Genomic DNA, 22,963 nt, shown 5'->3' with positions numbered 1-22,963 from the left:
GTTGGTGACTTATGAGGCCAATACGTGACAGACATATCCGGTTGCAAAAGGCACAACAGAAAGACTCCTTAGATGAAGTATTCAGCAAGACACGGTTCTTCCTGCGTTGCCTTTTCTCCTCGAGAGAGATCCTGCGTGTGTTCTCAAAGGAGACAGCTGCGTTATAGATGCTGTGTCTCCAAGCCTCCCGATTTGAGGCCAGAGTGGACCAATTATGGTGATCAATATGGCCAAGGCTGAGATGTTGTTTCAGGGAGTCCTTGTATCTTTTCTTCGGGGCTCCTCTCTTGCGGCAGCCAGTGGCAAGTTCACCATAGAGCAAGATCTTAGGGAGGCGGTGGTCCTTCATCCTTGAGACGTGCCCTGCCCAACGCAGCTGTGTTCTCATCAGCATGGCCTCTACACTTGTGACTGCTGCTTGCTCAAGAACAGATGTATTGGTCACATAATCTGACCAGTGGATGTTTAAGATTGTACGGAGGCAGCGCTGATGGAAGCGTTCTAGGAGACGCAGGTGGTGGCGGTAGATGACCCATGATTCGGAACCATACAAGAGAGTAGACAGCACTATGGCTTTGTAAACACTGATCTTTGTGCTTTTCTTCAAGTGTTTATTACGCCATACTCTTTTGTGGAGTTTTCCGAAAGCACTGTATGCCTTTGCCAACCTGTTGTCTATCTCCCCGTCAATCTTGCCATCCGAGGAGATGAGGCTACCTAGGTAATTAAACTGTTGGACTGATTTGAGCTCTGATTCGCCAATGGTGATATGGGGATGATGGAAGACTTCCTGAGGTGCAGGTTGATGGAGAACCTCTGTCTTCTTTAGGCTGACTTCCAGCCCAAAGAGCTCAGCAGCATCTGCAAAGCAGGATGTTAAATGTTGCAGAGCTGCTTCTGTGTGGGCAACAAGGGCGGCATCATCAGCATAAAGCAGCTCCCGAACAAGATGGTTTAGGGTCTTGGTGTGGGCCTTCAGACGCCTTAGATTGAACAGGCTTCCATCAGTACGATATCGAATGTAGATACCGTCCTGATCGTCGAGGTCTGCTGTGGCCCTTTGGAGCATCATGCTGAAAAAGATTGTGAATAAGGTAGGAGCGAGAACGCAGCCTTGTTTCACACCATTCTTAATTAAAAAGGGCTCAGAAAGTGTGTTGCCATACCTGACTTGGCCGTGCTGATCCTCATGAAGTGAGATGATCATTTTAAGGAACTTGGGGGGACAACCTAAACGTTCCAAAATCTGCCATAGACCTTTTCTGCTCACAGTATCAAAAGCCTTGGTGAGGTCGACAAAGGTTACATAAAGACCTTTGTTCTGTTCCCTACATTTCTCTTGCAGTTGTCTGAGAACAAATACCATGTCTGTGGTGCTTCTGTTGGCTCTGAAACCACACTGACTTTCAGGTAGGATCCCTTCAGCTATAGTGGGTATTAGTCTGTTCAAGAGTATTCTTGCCAGGATTTTGCCAGCAATGGAGAGCAGAGTAATACCACGGTAGTTTGAGCAGTCAGATTTAATACCTTTCTTCTTATACAAAGTGATGATGACAGCATCACGAAGGTCTGATGGTAGTTCACCGAGCTCCCAGCAGCGCACCACAAACTCGTGTTCTATGTCAGACGTGACTTTTCAACAAGTAGGTAAGACACATACATACCCCCCCCCCCCCAAAAAAAAATAAAAATTAAGTAAGGGTACGTGCGTATCCTGTTGTCACAGAAGGAAAAAGGGGAACAGTGTTTTCACGTTCGGGTTACCTTTGACTGCAATTCTGCGCTGGCTTTACTCAAGAAATAGTGTTCACTGCTTCAATCACCACAAAAGATAAAAACCTAATGCCCCAGCGCAACACCTACCCAAATCTAGACTAGACAACCCCTCCTTACCCACCCCCAGGGACGGGAACAGGTGACGGCTCGATCCCCCGACATAACGCCTGGATACACTGGCGACGACCGACCACAGCCTCCAACATGGCGCCCGCCCGCTCTCCCACACGCCTGACCCGCCGGGAGCTCCCCAGCGCTCCCGGGCGCCCTCCCCTGGCCCGGGGACCGGGATTAGAAGGGCAAGGGAGTCAAGCGCCCGCGGCAGCCCCGGGGCGGGGAAGGCTCAGCCTCGGCGGCCCTCCCTCCCTTCCCCGCCCCGGCGCTGCCGCCGACTAGGCCGGTGCCCCGCGGCGAGGCGGGATAGCGGCCGGACAGCCGCTCTGGTCCCGCTCCCCCCCTCCCGTACCTGGCCGCTTGCATGAGGGGGCTCCATCCGTAGTGGTTCCTGCTCTGTACCGAGGCGCCCTTCCGCAGCAGGAACCGCACTAGCTGCTCGTGCCCGCCCGCCGCGGCGAACTGCAGCCCCGTGTTCCCGGCCTCGTCCGTGCAGTCCACGGGCACGGCGGGGGTCGGCGGGGCCGCCGCTTCTCCGCGGGGCTCCGCCGCCGCCTCCTCGGGGTCGCAGGAGGAGGAGGCCGCCAGGTCGGCGGTGCCGCCGCCGGGCAGCCCCAAGAGGCGCCGGGCGGTCTCGCAGTCGCCCTGCTCGCAGGCGCGGAGGAAGAGCTGGACCTGGGGGGGCACCCCGCTCTCCCCCATGGGCAGCGCCGCCGGGCCCCGCGCAACTCAGCCGCCCGCCACTGCCTCCTGGCCAGCGGCTCGCCGGCCGCCGGGAAGGCAGCGGGGAGGAGGGGACTCCGCCGGCGGGAGGAGGCCGGCCCAGGGCGGCCGCTGCGCCCCGGCCGCGCTTCGCAGGGCGGGAAGGGGGCGCCGGGCTGGGCCGCGCTCCGCGGAGCCGGCGAGGGGCTTCCCTACCTGGCCGGGGCCTCGGCGCCTCCCCTGCCCAGCCGGCAGTGCCGCCCCGCCTCGCCCAGCCAGCGCCGGGGTCCCCACGGCTCCTGGCCCGGGAGATTCTGTCATCTGGGCTGCAGACATTTTCCACATAGTGACTGACTCCCACACAAATAAGTGTATCCGCCCGGGGTCATAGCAGCAAGCCTTCGCTACGGAGCTTATTCGCTCTCACCTGACACAGTAATCCCTTTTCTTTGCTTCACAACCTGACTTCTACAGCTTGGCACGCTCCCTCTAGCAGCCCCACTCTGCTTATGTGATACTTCAGCCTTTACTTGGACTTTCCTACTTTGTCTTTCCTTTAGCTCCAAACCAGTCTCTCCCTTCACTGAGGTAACAGGATTTAAAGATGAGTCTTCCCTAAAAAGCCCCCATACATTTCCCACCACCTGACAGCACTGGTTAGTCTTTCAGTTCAAAGACTTTGAGCATAAAATTTGTATTTCTCAGGTACCTCTCTTTAGCTTCAGCCTCCCAGGTAACCTGAAATTTTTTTCAGGTTATTCTGGTTTACAGGATCTAAAGCAAGGGAAAAAAATAAAGCAAACTCTTGAATTTAGTCACTGAAGAATATCATGTTGTGTACCTGCAAGTTCAGGCACGTAATCTTCTATGAAAATCAGTTACTTCAATGGCAGAACAGGCACTTATTACAGTGGTGGAGAGTTTGGGGATGGGATGAGAAGACTGAGAAAGCTTATAGGGAGTGTAGTAAAACCACCAAATGCCATTAAAATGAAGCAATCCCCTGGTTTTAGGCAGTGGCATCCTTATCTTCCAAGTTACACAGCTTTTTGACTTGGAGCCACTTGTGAATCCAGCTTGCCAAACCATCATGGCAAAGGGCCAAATAGGTTACACTTGGAGAAAGTCTACAGCAAACAGGAGTCCTAGCTGTGGTTATGGCCACTTTTCCCCTGGGAAAGTACCATTCACAGCAAAGAAAAAAAAATTGCGTATTTATCGTTACAGAAGTAATAGAACAAATTCCTAGCAAGGGCACATATTCAGTGATGCTTCCTTCATTATAGATGTGTTAACTCATAGAATATTTAAATATGTAACATATATACTTAGGTTAAATAATTTCCTTAAGCATAAAGAAGCTTACATTGGCCATCTTCAGAGGGAAGATGCATGGCTAGGTAGACTTTTGATCCAGCCATTCTTAAATTATGATAGTATGAGGAGCTTGCCATTATCAATAAAAGTGGATGGTGCAATTTACTCTGTTTAATATTTCAGAGCTTGGAAGAAGAGAATGACAAGAGTAATTAATGTAACACATTATTCATGATTGAAGAAAACTGGGTCATACTTACCATGTCAAAGTGCATGCTGAGATATAGTCAAATTAGTGACACAATCACTCCAGTTTTTCTTTGAGATAACCTAATGTACATAGTGATTGTACAAATTTGTTATGTAGCTGATGATTACGCTATCAATTTCTACTAATGGTTTGAAACTCCAGACAAAGATATCATTAATGTAATTAGGAACCTAACAGCAAAGATAAAACTCTTATTTTAATAAACTTATAAGTAATCAATAGGAAATCTTTGCTGGGGTTTACAAAATGAGAGAAGAAATTATTTGTGATGAATTTTGCTGCTGTTATCTGATGGTCATTACTATCTTCAGTTGGCATCCTAGGCATTTATACTGGTATGATCAGTCGGTGATTTCTGTCACTGAATGAGAATCAAGGCATGGAAAAAATAATCAGATTTCTTCTGAAATTAATGAAGTGCTATAGAATATTCTCATGAATGATGCAGTACCAGGCTCTCTGGAAAATACAGTATTTGATTTCTTCACCAATGAAAGAACAATCTAAGCCTTTCAAACTGTTCATTAGGGTAAGATGATGGAGAAAGCTTAGGTTGGAAGATCACAGAATCATAGAATATGCAGAGTTGGAAGGGACCCACAAGGATCATCAAGTCCAACTCCTAGCCCAGTACAGGACCATCCCCAAGAGCCTGAGAGTATTGTCCAAATACTTCTTGAACTGTGTCAGGCTTGGTGCTCTGACTACTTCCCTGGGGAGCCTGTTCCAGTGCCCAACCACCCTCTGGGTGAAGAACCTTTTTCTAATATCCAAGTCACCTTCCCTGACTCAACTTCAGGCCATTCCCTCTAATCCCATCACTGGTCACCACAGAGAAGATCAGTGCCTGTCCCTCCTCTTCCCCTCACGAGGAAGTTGTAGACAGCAATGAGGTCTCCCCTCAGTCTCCTCTTCTCCAGGCTGAACAGACCAAATGACCTCAGTCACTCCTCATATGGCTTACCCTCAAGGCCCTTCACCATCTTCATTGCTCTCCTTTGTATTTTCTCTAAGAGCTTAATATTTTTCTTACATTGCAGTGATCAAAACTGCACACAATGTTCAAGGTAAGGCCACACCAGTGCAGAGTTTACAGTACAATACAGATAATGCAGATAATACAGGACAAAACAAAACCAAGATTCTCATGTGCAGATTGTGTGTTGGTTGTTCAGAAGATTCGTCCAAACTGCATCTTGTTTGTCCAGTCAGTGAAATTCCTTCCAGACAAGAAATTTCCTTCACATCAATTCTGTGCTAATCTGTATAGATCAATGTTGGATTGCTCTGAGGTAAAAGTAATTTAAAATGACAGAAGAAACCCTAATGAAGAAATTACTTTAGAAAAAAGGAGATGAGAAAAGTGCAAGGAACAGGACAAGCCTGCCAAAAAGTGCCAAACAGATAAAGCAAGAACAAAAATGTGAGCTCAATATTTGTGAAACTTTTCTAACGTAAGTCTCCACTGCTAATGATATCATCTTGAGCACAATCATGTGGCACATGCAGGATGGCCAGGGGATCAGACCCAGCCAGCATGGATTTAAGAAGGGCAGATTCTGCCTGACCATGATCTCCTTCTATGACCAGGTGACCTGTCTGGTGGATGAGGGGAAGGCTGTGGATGTAGTCTATCTAGACTTCAGCAAAGCCTTTGACACCATCTCCCATAGCATACTCCTGGAAAAGCTGGCAACCCACAGCTTGGACAGGGGCGCTCTCTGCTGGGTTAGGAACTGGCTGGTGTCCGGGCCTAGAGAGTGGTGGTGAACGGTGCTGCATCCAGTTGGCAGCCGGTCATTAGTGGTGTCCCCCAGGGATCAGTGTTGGGCCCAGTCCTGTTTAATATCTTTATTGATGATCTGGACGAGGGGATGGAGTCTACATTAGCAAATTTGCAGTGACACCAAGTTGGAGGGGAGTGTCGGTTTGCTGGAAGGCAGGAGGGCTCTGCAGAGGGATCTGGACAGGCTGGATAGATGGGCCAAATCCAACGGGATGAGGTTCAACAAGGCCAACTGCTGGGTCCTACACTTTGCCCACAACAATCCCATGGAGCACTATAGGCTGGGGACAGAGTGGCTGGACAACGGCCAGGCAGAAAGGGACCTGGGGGTTCTGGTTGGCAGCCAGCTGAACATGAGGCAGCAGTGTGCCCAGGTGGCCAGGAAGGCCAATGGCATCCTGGCCTATCAGCAACAGGACCAGGAAGTGATTCTTCCTCAGTACCCAGCACTGGTAAGGCCGCACCTCGAGTGCTGTGTCCAGTTCTGGGCCCGTCAGTTTAGGAAGGATGTTGAGGTACTGGAGTGTGTCCGAAGAAGGGCAACAAGGCTGGTGAAGGGTTTGGAGCACAAGCCCTACAAGGAGCAGCTGAGGAAGCTGGGGTTGTTTAGCCTGGAGAAGAGAAGCCTCAGGGGAGACCTTATCACTCTACAACTACCTGAAAGGAGGTTGTAGCCAGGTGAGCGTCTCTTCTCCCAGGAAACTAGCAATAGGACAAGAGGACACAGCCTTAAGCTGCACCAGGGGAGGTTTAGGTTAGTCTTTAGGAAGAAGTTCTTCACAGAAGGAGTGATCAGATATTGGAATGCGCTGCCCAGGGAGGTGGTGGAGTCACTGTCCCTGGAGGAGTTTAAGAAAATAATGGACGTGACACTTAGTGCCATGGTCTAGTTGACATGGTCATGTTTGGTCATAGGTTGTACTCAATGATCTCTAAGGTCTTTTTCAACCTAATTAATTCTGTGAATCTGTGAAAACACCAGCAGGAAGATGTAAGCTCTATGGATGCTACTCATCAAACAAAGTTACATAAATGAGATCAACTTAGAGCCATTCTTCTGCAAGACACAGAACTCACCATTTGCAAAGCAAAGACTAGGAAACCATTAGGGCATGTAACACACGGGTGGAACTAGTAAAGTAAGTATAATACGGCAAAAAGCAGGGATGTAGAACTACAAATTGGCCAGGTAACATGACAAAAAATTCTGTTGCCCTTGCGGTAATAATAGGTTGTAATACATATGGACATATACCTTAATACATGAGCAAATTTCTACAGGATCACATAATATGGAAGATTGTAAAATTACCATCATAATCAAAAGCATCAAACAGAAATGTAAAAATGCAAGTAGTCAAGCAATCTGTTCTGAAGAAATCCATGAAACTAGAGGCAGCCAACTCACTCATACTCTGCATTATGAAAGTCTGAGGATGATGGCATCTCAAATCCCCAAATACGATGGCCTTTTTTCATGGCAATTCAAGGAGTAAAAGGCTTGTCTTCTACTGTAAAACCTTACTGGTGTGAATCACAAGGAAGACATACTTCTAAGAAAAAGAAAACTGACATTTTTAGCATTCATTTTGTGTGACAACACTTATCTCTGCCTTAATGAAAAGGCAGACACATATATTAGAAATACCATCATAGAAAAGCAAGTACTTGCCCAGTATCACTGGACTCATATATGTTAGCTTTGGTCCTTTTAGGCATAGAAACAGAAATAACCTTGAAAAAATTACTAAAAAACACATGGTAGTAAGTGGCTACAGTGTAGGATGACAAAGATAAATTTCATGACATAATATCTGTTTGACTTCTTGATCAGAATTTTAATGGTGTGTATAGCAGTTTCCATTTCATCTATTATAACCAGCTGCTATAACTTTGTGAGGAATTTACTTCATTTTTGTGTTTCAGAATATGCCATAATTTTGACCAAACTTTCAAAAATTATTTGCAATTCAGTATTTTAATTCACTGTGTCTGCACAACTATGTATGAAAACTCAGTCAGGTTTCCAATATAACAGACCTTCAGTAACATGTAATGTCATGCCGTATTCCATGCACAGAACTGCAGCTTTGTTCCAGTAGTTTCTGAAAGCTAAGCTTCTGGCCCTGGCTTCCTTTCTGTACATCTTTTCCACTGCCTGGAGTTCATGCTGGCTATTTAGTTAAAGAGAACATTTATATACCAACAATACACACCTACAGCAAACAAATATACTGATTGAAGCCTTTGACATATTGTTTCTTCCTTTAAGGTATCCTGACTTGTATGTGACCTTTTGAGCAAGGTATTTTATGTGTGTGTATGTGTATGTCTGTGTAGATGTACATATGCATATACGTGTACTACAGAGATCTGTAAGCTGGTACAGGTGAGGTCTTGCCCAAGTAATCCACTGAATGCCACCTGTTTTTATTGGCATGTCAGTAGGAGAATTGCACATCATTCATCAGTCTGACAGAAGATCCCTGAAATAGCTGACAGTTTCTATCTCACACATCAAGTCTGTGGTTTTAATCTGTTTTATTTTTAGGCCTCTGTACCCACTTGTTCTTCCTCTCATCTAAATTCCCAATGTTCTCTGCCTCCGCACTATGCACCCAGCTTCACTCCTGACCCAAAGCCTACCCTGTAAAGCTGAAGCACTGAGGACCTCAGCACCCACCCTTTGGTGCAGACCTGTAGCTGGGGAAGAGGGGTCCAGCCAATTCATGTTTTGCTTGTGCTACACAGCTGTCTCAAACAGAGAGACTTTCAACACAAACACATTAATAAAAAAATCCCTTGGCACTGGTAGGACTGTGGGCTGAATAATAATATTTAAAAAATACTTGTGCTGACAAAGGAGAGAAAGAGCACCCAAGGTGGGAGTTTGGGGGAACTGTTTCTATGGAGGGCAGTGCTATTTTATGCACAATTAAAGCGATGGTGAACAATGATCCATAGGTTCAAAGCTCTCTCCATGGGTATGTTTTATAACTTGGCTGACTCTTCTTCTCCTTAAACAAAAATCTATCTGCAATGTATTTGTACATCATGTTCTTATCATATTCCTCTGATCATTTTTTCTTTTTTTTTAGAATACATAACTGTTGGCTTTTTCTAAAACGAGAATCATTATTCTGAAATACGTTATTTGATATTTTCTTTTTACCCTGAAAGTATGAATTTAGGAAGCTGTTGGAACTTAATAAAAGTGCAGTCCTTAGTAGCTGACACTTCTTCCCACCCCATTTCCACTTTAGAATTTTGCTTCGTTTTGACAAAGCAAAAATACAGATCTAAAAAAAAAAACCCCAAACATTGGATGAAGTAAATTTTAAAGCTTCTGCAAAATTTAATAGCTCTACTTTTTTCTGAGTATGTCATTGCTACAAAATAAGAATAACTTTTAATAATTATACACATGTAAAATAGTTCATCTTAACTTACCGCTTTAAGTGTTCCTTGTATGTAGACCAATTCTTTCAATCAGCTCATGTATTTTAGGTGACTTAATTACTGGCTGCAATTCAAATAGATATTTCAGAAAGTAAGATACATCCTTAATTTGAGCTATTACATTCACTATAATGTAAATTCTTATGGACAACTACATATTGTTGTGCTTAATTTTCTTCTCTTAGTGCTTTTTGAAAGGTTTGGTTAATATCTTGATTGTTTTGGGGGTGAAAAATAAAAATTCACTTTTTAAAAATAAACTTTTAAAATATATTAATTATTTCACTGTTCTGTTTTGATTTAGACAATGGAGAGCACAATGGATCTTTCGAGATAAGTAATTATGGCTTTTATATGACTTGTTTGGTTACTTTACTTATCTCTGACTAAAACTTCTGAAGCAACTGCAATTATGGCTCGCTAAACACTAATATTAAAAAAAAATCAGAACAAATTGTTTTAACTTCCATTGTTATTAAACCTAAAAGAAACAACAGAATGGCTTAAAAGGAACTTTTCCATGAAAATTTTGCTACAAGCTTTATGGATTGCAGTAAACTCATTTACCTTAATTGTAGATTTCTTTTTTCTCCTGGGGCTTATTTTTACATTCAGAGCAGAAGCCTTTACACTTTAAGTATTTCAGCTCAGAAATTTCAGTTTTCTCAACACAATTAAACCCCACAAACTTTTGAAAAGGTTTAAGAAAATGTGTCTTTCCTTTCATATTCTTTGCATCTTGTCCAAACTTATTTGTGAATGCAACTGATTGATTCTTAATGACTTCTGCATTAATATCGTTATTGTACTTTCCCGTGAATTTTCTTGAGTGTTTGTTTGGATATTGTCGTGGTTTCACTCGTCTAGCCTCCCATGGGGCTGGAAATGGTTAATCCCAAATAAGTTTCCGATGCAGGGCCAATGGAGAGCTGTGGTTCGCCCCTGTGAAATTAGCATATTACAACAGACCGGAAGAGAACTTATTGCCAGAGAGAATTGGAGCCATGAGGTAGCTGAGGGGAATCCCGAGTTTGGGGACCTGGGCACCCCACGGCCCTGGCACTATGGCCAAGGCTGCAGCAGTTACTCACTGTTTCCCCTGTGAACGGGGGAGTCAGCAGTGGTGATCCTGAAGCAGAGCAGAAAGAATTCCAGGCAGAGGAGAGAGAAACTTCAAGCAGTCTCACTGCTACCTCCCCCACAAGGGAGCGACTCCAGTTGAGACTGAAGCAGAAGAGAGACGGGCCGAGGGCTCGGAGGTGCCCTACGTGGGGTTTGGACGAGGGCAGCCAAAAACCAAAGGACAAGGAATGCGGAGGATGCCCCCCTTGCCACATGGAAGTCAAGCCGATGCTGCAGCTGGGATAGAGAGAAGCCAACCCAAGCAGGCTTGGTAAGGGTAAGGACTGGGTAAGGACTTTAATGAAAGCTGTTTGAGGGTATAAGATTGAGCAAAAACCCAGAAAATCTTGCAACCTGGGGAGAAGAGTGGACCTGAAGTGGAGAAGTCCCTGAATCTTACTCCCTGGGAGGAACCTTCACGAAGCAGGGGGAAAGGATTCAAAAGCTCCCTGTAGCTCGTGATGCAGACCTGGTGAAGCAAGTGTTCCCTTGCAGTCCAGGAGGAGACCTCAGCAGAGGCTGAGCAGCTGGTGGGGGTGTAGAAGACCCCTTGCCCCGTACCTCAATGAGAGAGAGACTTTAGCTATCGTCCTGAAGGTTCTTCTTCTGGATTGAAGTGGGAGGGCCCCAGGGGTGGTAGAAATTGTATTAATACTGTGTATTTATTTGCTTTTTAGTTTCTATAGTTTTTATTCCGTTAGTAATAAATTTTGATATAATTCCCCCATGCTAAGTTGTGCCTGTCTGAAACCTTCTCTCTCACCTTGAAACAAATTGCAAGGGGTTTGGAAACTGGATTTTTGGGAGCTTTCAAACCACAACAGACATCAGCCATGGGGAACTACCATTTACTAGTATTACTTTTAATCCTCACTGCAATAATGATCATAGAAAGCTTTCCCAGCTGTTTTGCTGACCACCTCCCTTACTTTACCTCCAGCTGCAACCTTTCTTGCATTTATGGAAGCAAGGTGATGCTTTCCTACCTTTTCTTCAAGCCCTTTCTTCCTTTTTAAAATCTGACTGAGAGGTAGCTATGGAGGTTATCTTCTTCAACAGTCTTGCCTGATCTTACCATGTCTGCCACTAGTGGCAGCATGCCTCCTGCAGTCCTGCCACATTCCGTTCTCCGATTCCCATCTTTTTATCTCAGAACTTGCATTAGTCATGTGACTTTATTCTTGTATTTCTTCCATGGTGTTCTATTACTTAGAATACTTAAATAAAATACTGATTCTTCTAATACTGAAGAAACCCTGCAGTGGAACTCTCTGGGTTTTTTTTTCTTACTCTTCTTAATTAACACTCTGTCTTCCATTTTGTTCTTTACATCTTCCAAATCTCCCCAGCAATTTCTTTTTGGAGTCCAGGAGGATCTCCTCTCCTTTGATTCATTCCAGGAATGGTCTTCCTTTATTGAGGAACGATGGTGAGCAAGGAGACAACACAATCACTGGGCATGGAATTAGTAGTGCCACCTGACTCTTCAGCACCCAAGGCCTACTAGACACAGCTTCCTTTTTAGGTAATGCAGGTTCTCAAGTCCAACATATTGGGATTTAGTAGCTGTCTACAATGCATATTTCACTACTTCACTACTATTAGGTTTAAGTTATGCCAGCTGGTATTTATGCTTTGAAACTAGATTTTTTGCTTACATAATTATCTGTGATGGATAGAAATAATCAGTTTATATCTATGCACGTGTACAGACACACAAAACATCTGCAAATCCACTTAAAGTACTTGATTTATACTAGTTTACCAGTGTCAGGATGAGTCATTATTATTCCACACCCTTCTGTCCAGACCAAGGCCTCCACAGTAGTTGACACCCTCAGTGTTTGTTGCTGCATACAATATTTATTATCATGTAAAATCAGAAAGAGCTCATAGCTGCATGCTCTGGCCTTGTCTGGTAGTGGCAAGGTCTTTTCCCTTCCTCAGTGTCAGACATATTTCATGCACTCCTCATCACTACTGGTGAGCGCCGCCCAGTGCCACGTACCGGGCTGGAGTCCCTCCTGGGATTGATCAGACTCCTCTGCTGGGTTGATCTTGACAGGCCTCCAACAGCAGAGAGTACGGCAGTGAACAATCTCTTTGCAAAATGCGTGGAGCAGATGACACCTCAAGACCGGTTCCAGCTCCCTACTGAATGCGAGAGAGAAAATTTATCCAGTTATGTTACATTTATGTTAAGGTATTTCAAATGCAAAATGGGGAATTTTCATGTAATCTCATGGCCTCCGGATCACAAGTTTAAACAGGTGGGGCTGTATCCTGCTGGGACTGAAGTAAAAAAAAAGCCATACAAATATGTTGTTGAGTATGAATTACATATGAAGATATTGACTAATGACTGTTGCTTTTTTGCCCCATAATTCTGTCAAGGCATGGATTGGACTGCCCATTATCTGGATAATAAATTTGGGATTTTTGTTTGTCTTCTGGATTTCTCTCTATGAGGCCACATTGGTTGACTTCATTTTTCAACCAAGACCATTCCTTTCTTCAGAAAAAGAGCTTGTAATTAATGCCTGTGGCTTCTTGGTCCATGTTCTGCTCTACTCCTCTATTCTAGAGGTAGAAGAATGGTTGAAGCCTGGTTTCCTATCAGTTTGTTTCCTTCAGCCCCAAAGCTCTTCATAGTCCCTTGCTGTTCTCCTGCAGCCCTGGCTATTTCTGTCAGGAGAGAGCAATCCTTAGGGCTGTCACTTCCAATGGCCAAAGCAGCTTGCCCCGGCAGCAGTATGCTAGCCGAATTTTCCCTTGCTGGCGTACCCCTGAGAATCTGCCATGCAGCTAACAGTATTTATTAAGGTCCCTTCAGGGTGACCAGATCACCTTTTCCTTGAAGGGTGACAGGAAGTGTGTGAACGGAATATGCCTTCCTCCCTCCTCCCCACATCCCAGCTGTACATGAACCAGCAGAACTGGGATGCCTCCCTGCCCTGGGCTGCGTTAGGACCTTTTCTAGTTCCATAGGTTGGATCCCCAGGGTGAGCCCGAACCGGGCTGGAGCCGTGCGCCTTCCCTGGGGTGCTGGAACCCTCGGTGGCCGAGCAGCCTTCCGACCACGAGGAAGCCGAGAGGCATCGCTCCTGGGAAGATGGCTGAGTGGCGGGAGGGGCGCAGCGCCCCTGGCTGACCCGCGGCTCGGGTTCCCTGTCCGGGGGCACCGCTCCCCGCCCCGCGGCAGCGCCCGTACCCCGCTCTTCTGCGCCGCGCCCCTGCGGGCTGGCCGACAGCGGGGCGGGGAGGAAGGAGGAGCCGCCGGCGAAGGAGCCGGGCGGGTTTCCTGGCGGGGGCAGCGCTGGCGGCGGGCGGGTGTCGCGGCTTGGGCAGGTCCGTGAGAACTTCGCCGAGTCCGCCCTGGGCGGGGGTGCGTCCGCGTCCGTGAGAGGCACCCACCGCCCGCTCGGCATGGCCGGCCGCCTCGGCCGCGGGGTGTGCTGCGGCAAGCGCGGCCGGGGCTGCCGGGGCGAGGGCGCCCTGCTTGCCCTGGGGCTCCTGGCCGCCCTCGGCTTCCTCGTGTGGTGGCACGGCCCGCCGCCCCGCCACGCCGCCCGCCGCGCCCCGCCGCTGCCGCCGTCCCCCGACACCGAGCTGCTGCGGCGGCCGGTGTACGCCAAGCCTGCCCTGGACCCGGGGGCGCTGGGGGAGCTGGGCCGGGCGGTGCGGCTGGAGCTGAGCCCGGCCGAGAAGCGCCGCCAGGAGGAGAGCATCCGCCGGCACCAGATCAACATCTACCTGAGCGATCGCATCTCGCTGCACCGCCGCCTGCCCGAGCGCTGGCATCCGCTGTGAGTACCGGCGGGCTCCGGCCCCCTGCGGCCCCCAGGGCGCTTAGGGCCGGGGCAGAGGAGTCCTGCCTTCCGCAGGTGTGGCTGCGAGAGCCGCTCTGCCAAACCGGAGTGTCTGCTGGCAGCGGCCGGCGCGGGGTAACCGCGTCTCTCTCGGCTGCATCTTGCTCAGGAATGTGGAGGCTTTTGAAACTTTCTTTCCCCTCCCAAATGCTCTCAGATCACAGCGTTCGTTCTCAGAGTTAAGTCCGTCGGTGACTGGCTGCCTCACCTCCGCGAGGCAGCACACGTAGGGTGTTGGTGATGCGTGTGCCAGTCTGTTGATTTCCCCCAGTAGCCCTGGTAGTGTGGTTTCAGCCTTTAAGCAATGGCATGCTGCCGTGTTTCTCTTGCTGCTGTCCCCTTCTGCTGCTGTCCCCTGTGTTAGTCACTGTAGGCAGCAGCGTTCTTTTCCAGTCACTCCCAGCTTTACAGATATTACACTTCCCAGATTTCAGTTGTTCGTTGTATTCAAATGTCTTGTGCCACACAGTATAAAGTAGATTGTTTTATTATCACCTGGAGTGAGCTAGAAATGGTGATTACAGAGGTGCGTAACGTTATTCTGAAGTGAGACTGTTTGTTCCGGGATGCTTAGTTGTTGGGACAATTTTCATTTGCAAGTTACATTTACAGTTATGAAACCAGTGCCAGATGACATAAGCAATTGTAAACTAAGGATTAGATACTGTTTGATGAGGTGATTCTAGTTTACAGGCAATGGTTCAGTGCAGCTGTAAAGCCAGTGCAGCACAGCAGGTCTGATTGTCCTGGCCTAATGCAAATACTTGGTTTAGCTGCATATTCACTGCAGCGTGGGCTTTCCTCACAGAGTGAGTGACCAACTGGTGAGAGGAACAGGATACCCGCTTATGGGTGAGATTAATTCAGTTGGTTAAAGCTTGGTGCTAATAATGCCAGGGTCACAGGTTCAATCCCCTGTATTTGGCCGTTCACTTAAGAGTTGAACTCCAATGATCCCTGTGGGTCCCTTGCAACTCAGAATAATCTGTGATTCTATGTACCATCTGCCAAAGGGCTCAAGATGGAACCATGGCTACTACTGACTCCTCAAGAGTCCTCTCCTCTACTTCACCTGAGCTTGGCTTCGGCAGGTTTATTTCATTCCAACAGGTTTGTGCAATATGGTAGCAAAAAGCTGTGAAGAAAGCAGGGCTCTGTCTCTCCCATGCATTCATTTCACATCAGCGTGTCCTGGCCAGTATTTCACCAACTCTAGTTATAAGTGCTGAATCTAAAATATGAATCTTATGATGGCTCTCAAAAAGCTGAAATGCAAATGCAAGGCCTTTTTACTGTAAGTTTAAGCCTGACACTAGCCTCATTTTTCTTAGTTACGTATATTCCCTCCTTATAAGCAGTCTGTAGACCATAGTTTTAGTTGCTTTTCCATGGGAAGAATTAAATAATTTCAATTAATTATTTTGGACTTGTGCCATTTCTCTATAACAGGATGTCAGAGGAAATGAGAGATTACAGTTGTTGAACAGTAGACATTACAGATGTGTGTGGATGATGGTTCTAGAAATGAAAAAATTGTAAATAGATGAATAGATTTTGCTACAATGACAGACCCTTTTTGATTTGAATATTTGGATGTTGAAATGGCAAAATATATCCAAACCAAAAGAATCACAACGCACCAGTGATGTAACCTCTGAGACAATTGCCTTCTGAAGCTGGGGTTGTATTGCACTGTTGTTGTATCTGCTGGCAGGTGTTTAATTTCTTTGTACACAGTTAAATCTAGATTATGGCAAAAATGTTACAGAGATCTATCCAACTCACACAACAAATGTAAAAAAACTTCCTCAAAGGCAATTTTGCAATGAAGTTGTTAACTCCCTCTCTTATGAGGGAAGACCATTTAAGTGATTGAAGTAAAAAAAAAAAATGGAAAAGGTATCACAGAGCCTATAGTGATAGACATTCATTGCACTTCATTGTAAGATGGGAGGCTATACAACTTTAGGGAAAACATTACTTAGTTTTTTTATTTTAATTTTGGTAATGACCTTTAATGAACATTTTTGTGATAGGTGAGGCTGTAATGGTAGACTGAAACTAAGCTTCAACTGTCCACTAAAATGGTGCAAAGGCTAAATTTCAGGTGTGATCAGTGAAACAGTTTTGGTACCTGAAGACCAGAAGGTGGCAAATACACCATTTTTTTAGTGGAGTCCCAGAGGAGAACTAGAGAACTATGTGCTGGCAAGCCTTGTATATCTTTCAGCCATGTTATTTACAAACTGTGGTAAGGGAAAGATGGCTGGGCATGATCTATTGAGAAAGTCAACTTGGCTTTTGTCAGGGATGATGTGTCTTACAAACCTATTTGAGTTCTTTGAAGGTCGTAATTATATGGATAAAAAGTTATTTCCAGATGCTTTTGATGAGTTCCTAAACAACTGTGAAATAAGATGGAAATTTCTTGCATTTATAAATAACTGAATAGAAGCTAGAAAGCATTTGTTTTGGACTTTTTTATTTGGTTGGTTGGTTTGGGGGATTTTTTTGCTTTGTTTTGTTTTAAATAGTGAAGGGTCACCAATAAAGTGCAGTAGAAATCTGTGTTGGACCCAGTGCTGTTCAACTTACAGCATGGCTTTCATAAAAAAGTAACTAATTGACAGGTCTTCAGCCTGAAAGACAGATGTGTTACTGGTACCTCTTCCTGGGCTGCTGCAATACATGGTTGATGAAAAGTGGATAAAACAAATTCTGCCACCTCCTTGTTCCAAAAATCCATTTACTATAAAGAATAAGGAAGTCCATCTACTAGAAAATTTAAATCAAGTATTCAGGAGATATTGGCAGATACTGTACTTGGAGACTGTGTTCTGGGCTATGGGCTTTTGGTCTGTTTCAGCATATTCTTTTGTGTATGGAGGCACGTCTGGAAATTTTAAATGCCAGTAAAATGAGAGGATGAAAGAAGGAAGAATAGAGGCAACATTACCACCACCTGGGTCCTCCCTGCTCCTTTTAACTTTAATGTCCTCCCACACTCATCAATGAGCCTGCTTTCTGGGTACAAACATTTGAATCCAATGAAAACTAGAATTTTGCTGATAAGATTGAGAGTATCTGAACCAATAAGCCATTAAGCATGATATGCAAAATTATGGCACAAAGTGTTTCTTTATCAGAAAATGATGACAAAAAACCATTTTATACTGCTACCTTTTGTACATCCTAGACCTGCTGTTGGAACAGAAATGTGGCAAGTTACTTGCTAATACCTATGTCTGGTAATTCTATGCAGGAAGAGAAGAACAGTTTGGCTGAGATTACTGTCTCAAATAATGTACTGACTGATGATATTTGACTATGAATCCAGGAAGTTTCAAAATAAGATGCTTCACCTACTAATAAATTCCCAACAATGCAAATATTCAGAAGGTTTTTATTCCTTCTTTTTACTGTAGCATGCTTTTTGTGACAACTGATCCTGTTTCTGTAGAACCACAGACCTGAAGAGCTCAACAACTTCTATCGTTTCCTTTAGACAGTTTCTGCTTCCTTTAACTGTCTGCTCTTGAGATCAGCAACTGATAATGTGTTTCATCACACAGGAACTCTAGTTTTATTGGCGGCTAGAACTGTGCATGTGACTATGTGTGTATATATTTATGAACATATATTCATATACACATAAATATAAATATTTAATCATACATATAAACAAACATAGTATATAGACAACCTATAAGAGCACTATTTTGGAAAAATCCTATGAATAAGAATGTGAGGAAGTTACTAAATGATCATAGAGTTTGTACAAGGTTAGAAGTTAAATTTGCTGTAGGGTCGGAGAAGGACAGAGGTTGGAAGGAACCTCTGGGGTGTCTACTCCAACCTCCAAGTCTCCAAGGATGGAGTTTCAGCAGGTTCTTTGGATACCTCTTTCAAGGCTGCATCGCTGCCACAGTGACTTTTTTTGCACCTCCCTCCCCCTCTGTTCATAATGTTGCCTGGATGGCCTTGCTTGTCTTCCCGACATCTATTTTTTAATTTCTTGTGTTTTCACTCATAAGGGAAGCAACAACTGGTTTAAAACCAACAAGAATCTTCTATCAGACACTGACTTAGTGAGGCCCCATTGGGGCTGATGCCCTGTGAGTGCGATGCGATGAGCTCTGAGCTGTGCGGTTTGGCCAGTGCTGCTCTGCCTTTCTTCCCCCGCAACAACACTTCTGCATCCTGTCCCATGGGGCTTCTTGTCATGTGCTTGTTTTACAGGACTGCGAGGTTAGGCAGACAACTGATATGTTCTCTTAGACAGCCTTTTACAGGTTGTTACGGCGTGTAAGAAATACATTTCCAGGTTTTCTACTTGTGTTCTTTTAGATTAAGGGCTGTTTTCAAGTGCTGTTCCTGATTTTAGACATTCTAGCTTCTTTTTTTTTCTTTCAGTATTTCTCACAGGAGGGGTGCATTGCACGTTTATTTTGGGGATGGTTTCTGTAAAATCACACCAGCTGCCTTTTGGCTGACTCTTGCCACAGAAGGAACAAGTCAGGAACACACACTTTTGTGCTAACTCAGCGTTTCATGTTGTCTTTTTCGCTGTAGAAACCTGAATCAGCCCTTGGGGCTCATTTTACTTGTGATCACAAGGAAATGGATTTTTAATTCTTTCCTGTATTTCCTTAACTGGCAAATGATTTTAAGTAGCCACAAAAGCCCTAAAAGTGTTGAATGTGATCTGCATATTTTGCAGCTATTAAAAAAAGTTTGAGAGGTTCATTCTTTAATTCTAGGTAATTTTCTGTGTTTTGGAGATGGAGATAGAGATTCTTTATATAAAAGTTTTTTAGGTGTTTGATTTTATATATCTATTTAAATATCTGTGTTTATATGTTTAAGTGTCTTTATATAGATAGCTAGTTTACACAAATACTTAAACTCTTCTGTCACCATCATTTATGCCTGTAATATTATTTATTTTGGGGGAATATTGTGTTTGAGTTTAGCGTAACAATCTTGTGCTAGGACTTTTCTGACTTTCAAAACTCTTTTTCCTGTTTGTTCCCAGATTTCAGTGTGATTCCTTTACAGTCTCACTTTCTTCTATGGTTTGTTTTCTGGGCTGTGAATACCAAATTACCCAGGATGCTCATCTGATAGTATCTTGCTAGCAAATTCCCATAATAAACCTTGATATTAGGTTTTGATCCCTTTTCTACTCCAAAAATCACAGCATCTGATTTTGATGAGCACGCTGCTCCTGCCAGGAGTTTTAACCTGACTCTGTTCCGGGAAAAGGCGCAGCAGCCAGGTGTTTCCTCCTCAGCCTGCCATGACTGCCAGACTTCACCCAGGAGCTTTTCTTTCATCTCTTATCTAGAGGTGAAATAACTGCAGTGACTTTTTCTTTTTGTTTTGCAGTGGTCCATATAGGAAATATGAACTCTTTGAAGAGGTTAGCTGCAGCAGCTTGACCTTCTTTCGCATCCCTTCCCTCTAAACACACAGCTGATGGTGCATCCTGTGCCCAGGGCTGGTTTTGGCATTGGGTATTCCCATGTTTTACATCTAATCAGAGTCCAGAAGACGCAGTATGCTACTTCTTACGAGCAAATACTTTGCATTAAACACTTAAAAGTGTATTTGGTGTAGTAGTTCTGTAACACTATGTTCACTTGTTTAGGGTTGGATTTCTTTTCGTTTGTCTTCTGACCTTTTCTGGTAGAGGTTATTGTAACTAGTAACTACATTAATTGTAACACCTTTGAGTTATTACTTTAGTGTTAGTTGGCAGGATTCCTTGCATATATAAACAGGGTTTAGATTGTCAAAGCAGCGTACCTCTGAGACATCTCATTCCTTCCTCATACAGTTAAATGGGGGAGTAATACTTCATCATTGTGTGGTTTGGTTTGGGATTTTTTTTGTTGTTGTTTTGTTTTGGGGTTTTTGTTTTGTTTTGGAGGGGGTGTTTTGTGGGGTTTTTTGTTTGTTTTGTTTTTAGGGGTTTTGTTTTTTAATATTTTTCTTGGCCTGCATCAAATTACTGTGATGAAAGTAAGTTTCTGAATGTAGGTGTAGGAAATGGTATGGCTATGTGCCATAAAGTTAAGTGTATCTCACTACCTTGGAAGCATATTGCACACAGGTAACTATTTGAGCAAAATGTAACCACTGTTTCAAATCAGGAAACTAAAGTGAAAATCAATTTGTTTTCCTCATTGTCACATGCACAATTCCCTTCTAATCTGCACGTCCAGAATATGGGCCAGGTAGGAACTTCTATAACCTTTCTCTAAAAATTTGGAATTAGGAGGCTCTATGGATTTCTTAAATTTGTGGATTTTAGGATACAGATTTAGTCAATTCTCATAGGTGGGCTTTCTAGACATTTTTTTCTTAATTTTTTTTAATCTGTTTTACACAGATTTGCTTTCCTCCCTGCCCTCCAAAGTTCTTAGCAAATATTTTCTTCTGTTTAAGGCTTCCTATCTTTCTTTCTTGCTTCTCACTATGTTTATATACTAGGCAGTGTAGCCCTTTATTGTCTGAAATCTTAAAACAGCATTTGGCGGTCTGTCTTGTCAAGACCTTATTGTCACTGAGAGAATTGTTCTATAAAACATCAAATAACCTGGGAAACTTTCACAGTCTAGCTCGCCTCTCTTTTCAGAGAGTTGATCGTATCACAGTGTTGTAGAGTGTACATGGGGGCTCTCTAACGTGGTTTGTTTCAGCAGGCATAATTTAGGGATCTTTTAGTTAGGCTGCTGGGCTGGGACCACGTGCTGGGGAAGTGTAGACCAGCATCGCCTGAACTCGCGCTGCTTATGTGTTCCAGCCTTGCCCCTGAATAATTTGGGCATTATGGCAGTTATCTGCAACTTGCTGCTATCTGCCTTGCTCATTGGACCAAGACACACCTTCAGCAAACGTTGCTGCCTTTTTCTGTAATAGCCGAGCACACGTGGCATGTGTAGGTGTGCAAAACCAGTGGAGCCTCTCCTGCTTAAGTAAGACTTTTTTTTTTTTTTTTTTTTAAGAGAAAACCCCAGAACTGACCATTGGCTCAAAGTAGTTTTATGTGAGAAAATAAATTTCACATGAAAAGTTGGGTAGTGTTTGAAGAGGAGAAGAATAATGTTATTTATCATATCCTTAAATTTCACTGGACATACCATGCTTCTATATCCCAGGCTTTGATGTAATAGGGTGGCATTGCTTTTTGCTCACATGCTGGATTTTATCCATGGGTCGATTTCCTCCAAGGAGGGGTGAGAAGCAGCTGTTCAACTGTATGTTCAGCCTGGAGTAGGTGACACAGCCCTGGTAACTCTGTGGGGTGACTTAGAAACCAGTGCTGCCATCTGTGTCATGCTGCAGAGCTTGGGATGCTTGTTAATGGATGTGCTGAACCCTGAGCTGCTGTTGGGAGCAGTGGGGAAGGCAAAACAGAAAAGCGGGGAGAAGACCCTAGTACAGCTGTGTTCTCTGCCATGACTTGGGGAGGGTGGGAGAAGGAGGTGTCTTCTCTTGTGTGAAGATACCTGGCAGATCCCAGAGCCCACACTGCTGGCTTTACAGCTTATGGAGTGACAGTGGAGATGGTGAATATAGATTGAGATGTCTGTGGCTGCTGCCATTTGTCCCCATCAGCCTTATTTGCTTACAGCCTACAAAATTCCACATTTGAGCACACCTCTTACTAAAAAAACATCTGCTGTTTAATTCAGTGTTTCAACCATTCAAATTAGAAAGAGAAAAGGAGGTTGTGTGGTGAGTCAACATGTCTACAGCCTGTCATAACAAACCCATTGAACCTGGTTCCTAGCCAGGTGTGAAAGCCAACCTAAAGTAGGACCCTGGCAGTGTTTTCCAGGTGACACTATGGTGGGGCATATATGGCAATGTCACGTACTATAGTCACATAAATCTCGTTGAATCAGATATAGCTGTGACACATGCTGTTTTGCACTTCTTGAGAGAAGCTACGCAATCTTGAACTTGCCTCAGGCATTCACACTGAAATTTCAAAAGCAAAACTTATATAGTGTACCTTTAGAAAGCATTAAATAATTTATGAGCAGTTTGTATTCTTAACAAATCTTTGAAAACTCACAGAGCAGATAATATTTTTTTCTTAAAGTATGAGTAACTGCATATAGAAGATCAAATTTGGAGATTAAAAATATATTTTCCCTTGCTGTATCGTTGTCACAGTTGTGGTGAAAGTCTTAAATAAGAGCATGTCAGCAACCATTCCTAATTAACTCATGGCAGCATGCCCAGTGTGCACACATTCATGCTCTCTCTCCCTGTGTGTAGATACAAATCTCTAAGAGAAAGAGCTCCTTACAATGAAATAAATTGAGTGATTACGTTAATTGACACAAATGTTCTTCAAAGCAGCCCATTTAATTTTGTTTAGGCATTTCCTGACTGATGTTTCCTTAGTTTCTAATAAATAACCTATTGTAAAACTTGCTAACAGAAGATTTTATAGCGTAGTAGATTCCAAGGTTAATTTACTAAACCTTTCAGCCGTATACTCTCGGTTAGACTGTGGCTTAAAAATGTGGT

The 22,963-nt window shown here is 44.3% G+C and overlaps 2 protein-coding genes across 9 annotated transcripts in view; one reads left to right on the top strand and one right to left on the bottom strand.

Moving 5' to 3' along the window:
* ANKS6 (ankyrin repeat and sterile alpha motif domain containing 6) overlaps positions 1 to 7,427 on the bottom strand; it is a 41,304-nt gene extending 33,877 nt beyond the window's left edge. For 5 of the 8 annotated variants that reach the window (XR_004357702.1, XR_004357701.1, XR_004357705.1 and 2 more), the window contains exon 1: positions 2,243 to 2,623. Coding sequence is in view for 4 of the 8 variants with exons in the window: in XM_032691710.1 (XP_032547601.1) it covers positions 2,243 to 2,592 (350 nt within the window). In the remaining 4 variants the exon portion in view is untranslated. Of the gene's footprint in view, positions 1 to 1,893; positions 1,994 to 2,242; positions 2,624 to 7,374 lie in introns of those variants that run through there. The other 3 variants (XM_032691723.1, XM_032691722.1, XM_032691727.1) reach the window with 3 other exon arrangements.
* Positions 7,428 to 13,973: 6,546 nt separating this feature from the next.
* The window catches only part of GALNT12 (polypeptide N-acetylgalactosaminyltransferase 12), a 46,833-nt gene continuing 37,843 nt past the window's right edge, over positions 13,974 to 22,963 (top strand). Inside the window, exon 1 of the mRNA XM_032674468.1 lies at positions 13,974 to 14,353. Within this exon, the coding sequence (XP_032530359.1) occupies positions 13,974 to 14,353 (380 nt within the window). The remainder of the gene's footprint in view (positions 14,354 to 22,963) is intronic.

The sequence above is a fragment of the Chiroxiphia lanceolata genome, chromosome 1 (genome assembly GCF_009829145.1).
Source record: "Chiroxiphia lanceolata isolate bChiLan1 chromosome 1, bChiLan1.pri, whole genome shotgun sequence".
Lineage (NCBI taxonomy): Eukaryota > Metazoa > Chordata > Aves > Passeriformes > Pipridae > Chiroxiphia > Chiroxiphia lanceolata.
Note: the sequence above shows the minus strand (reverse complement) of the source record. Positions and strands in the feature narration are given on the sequence as shown.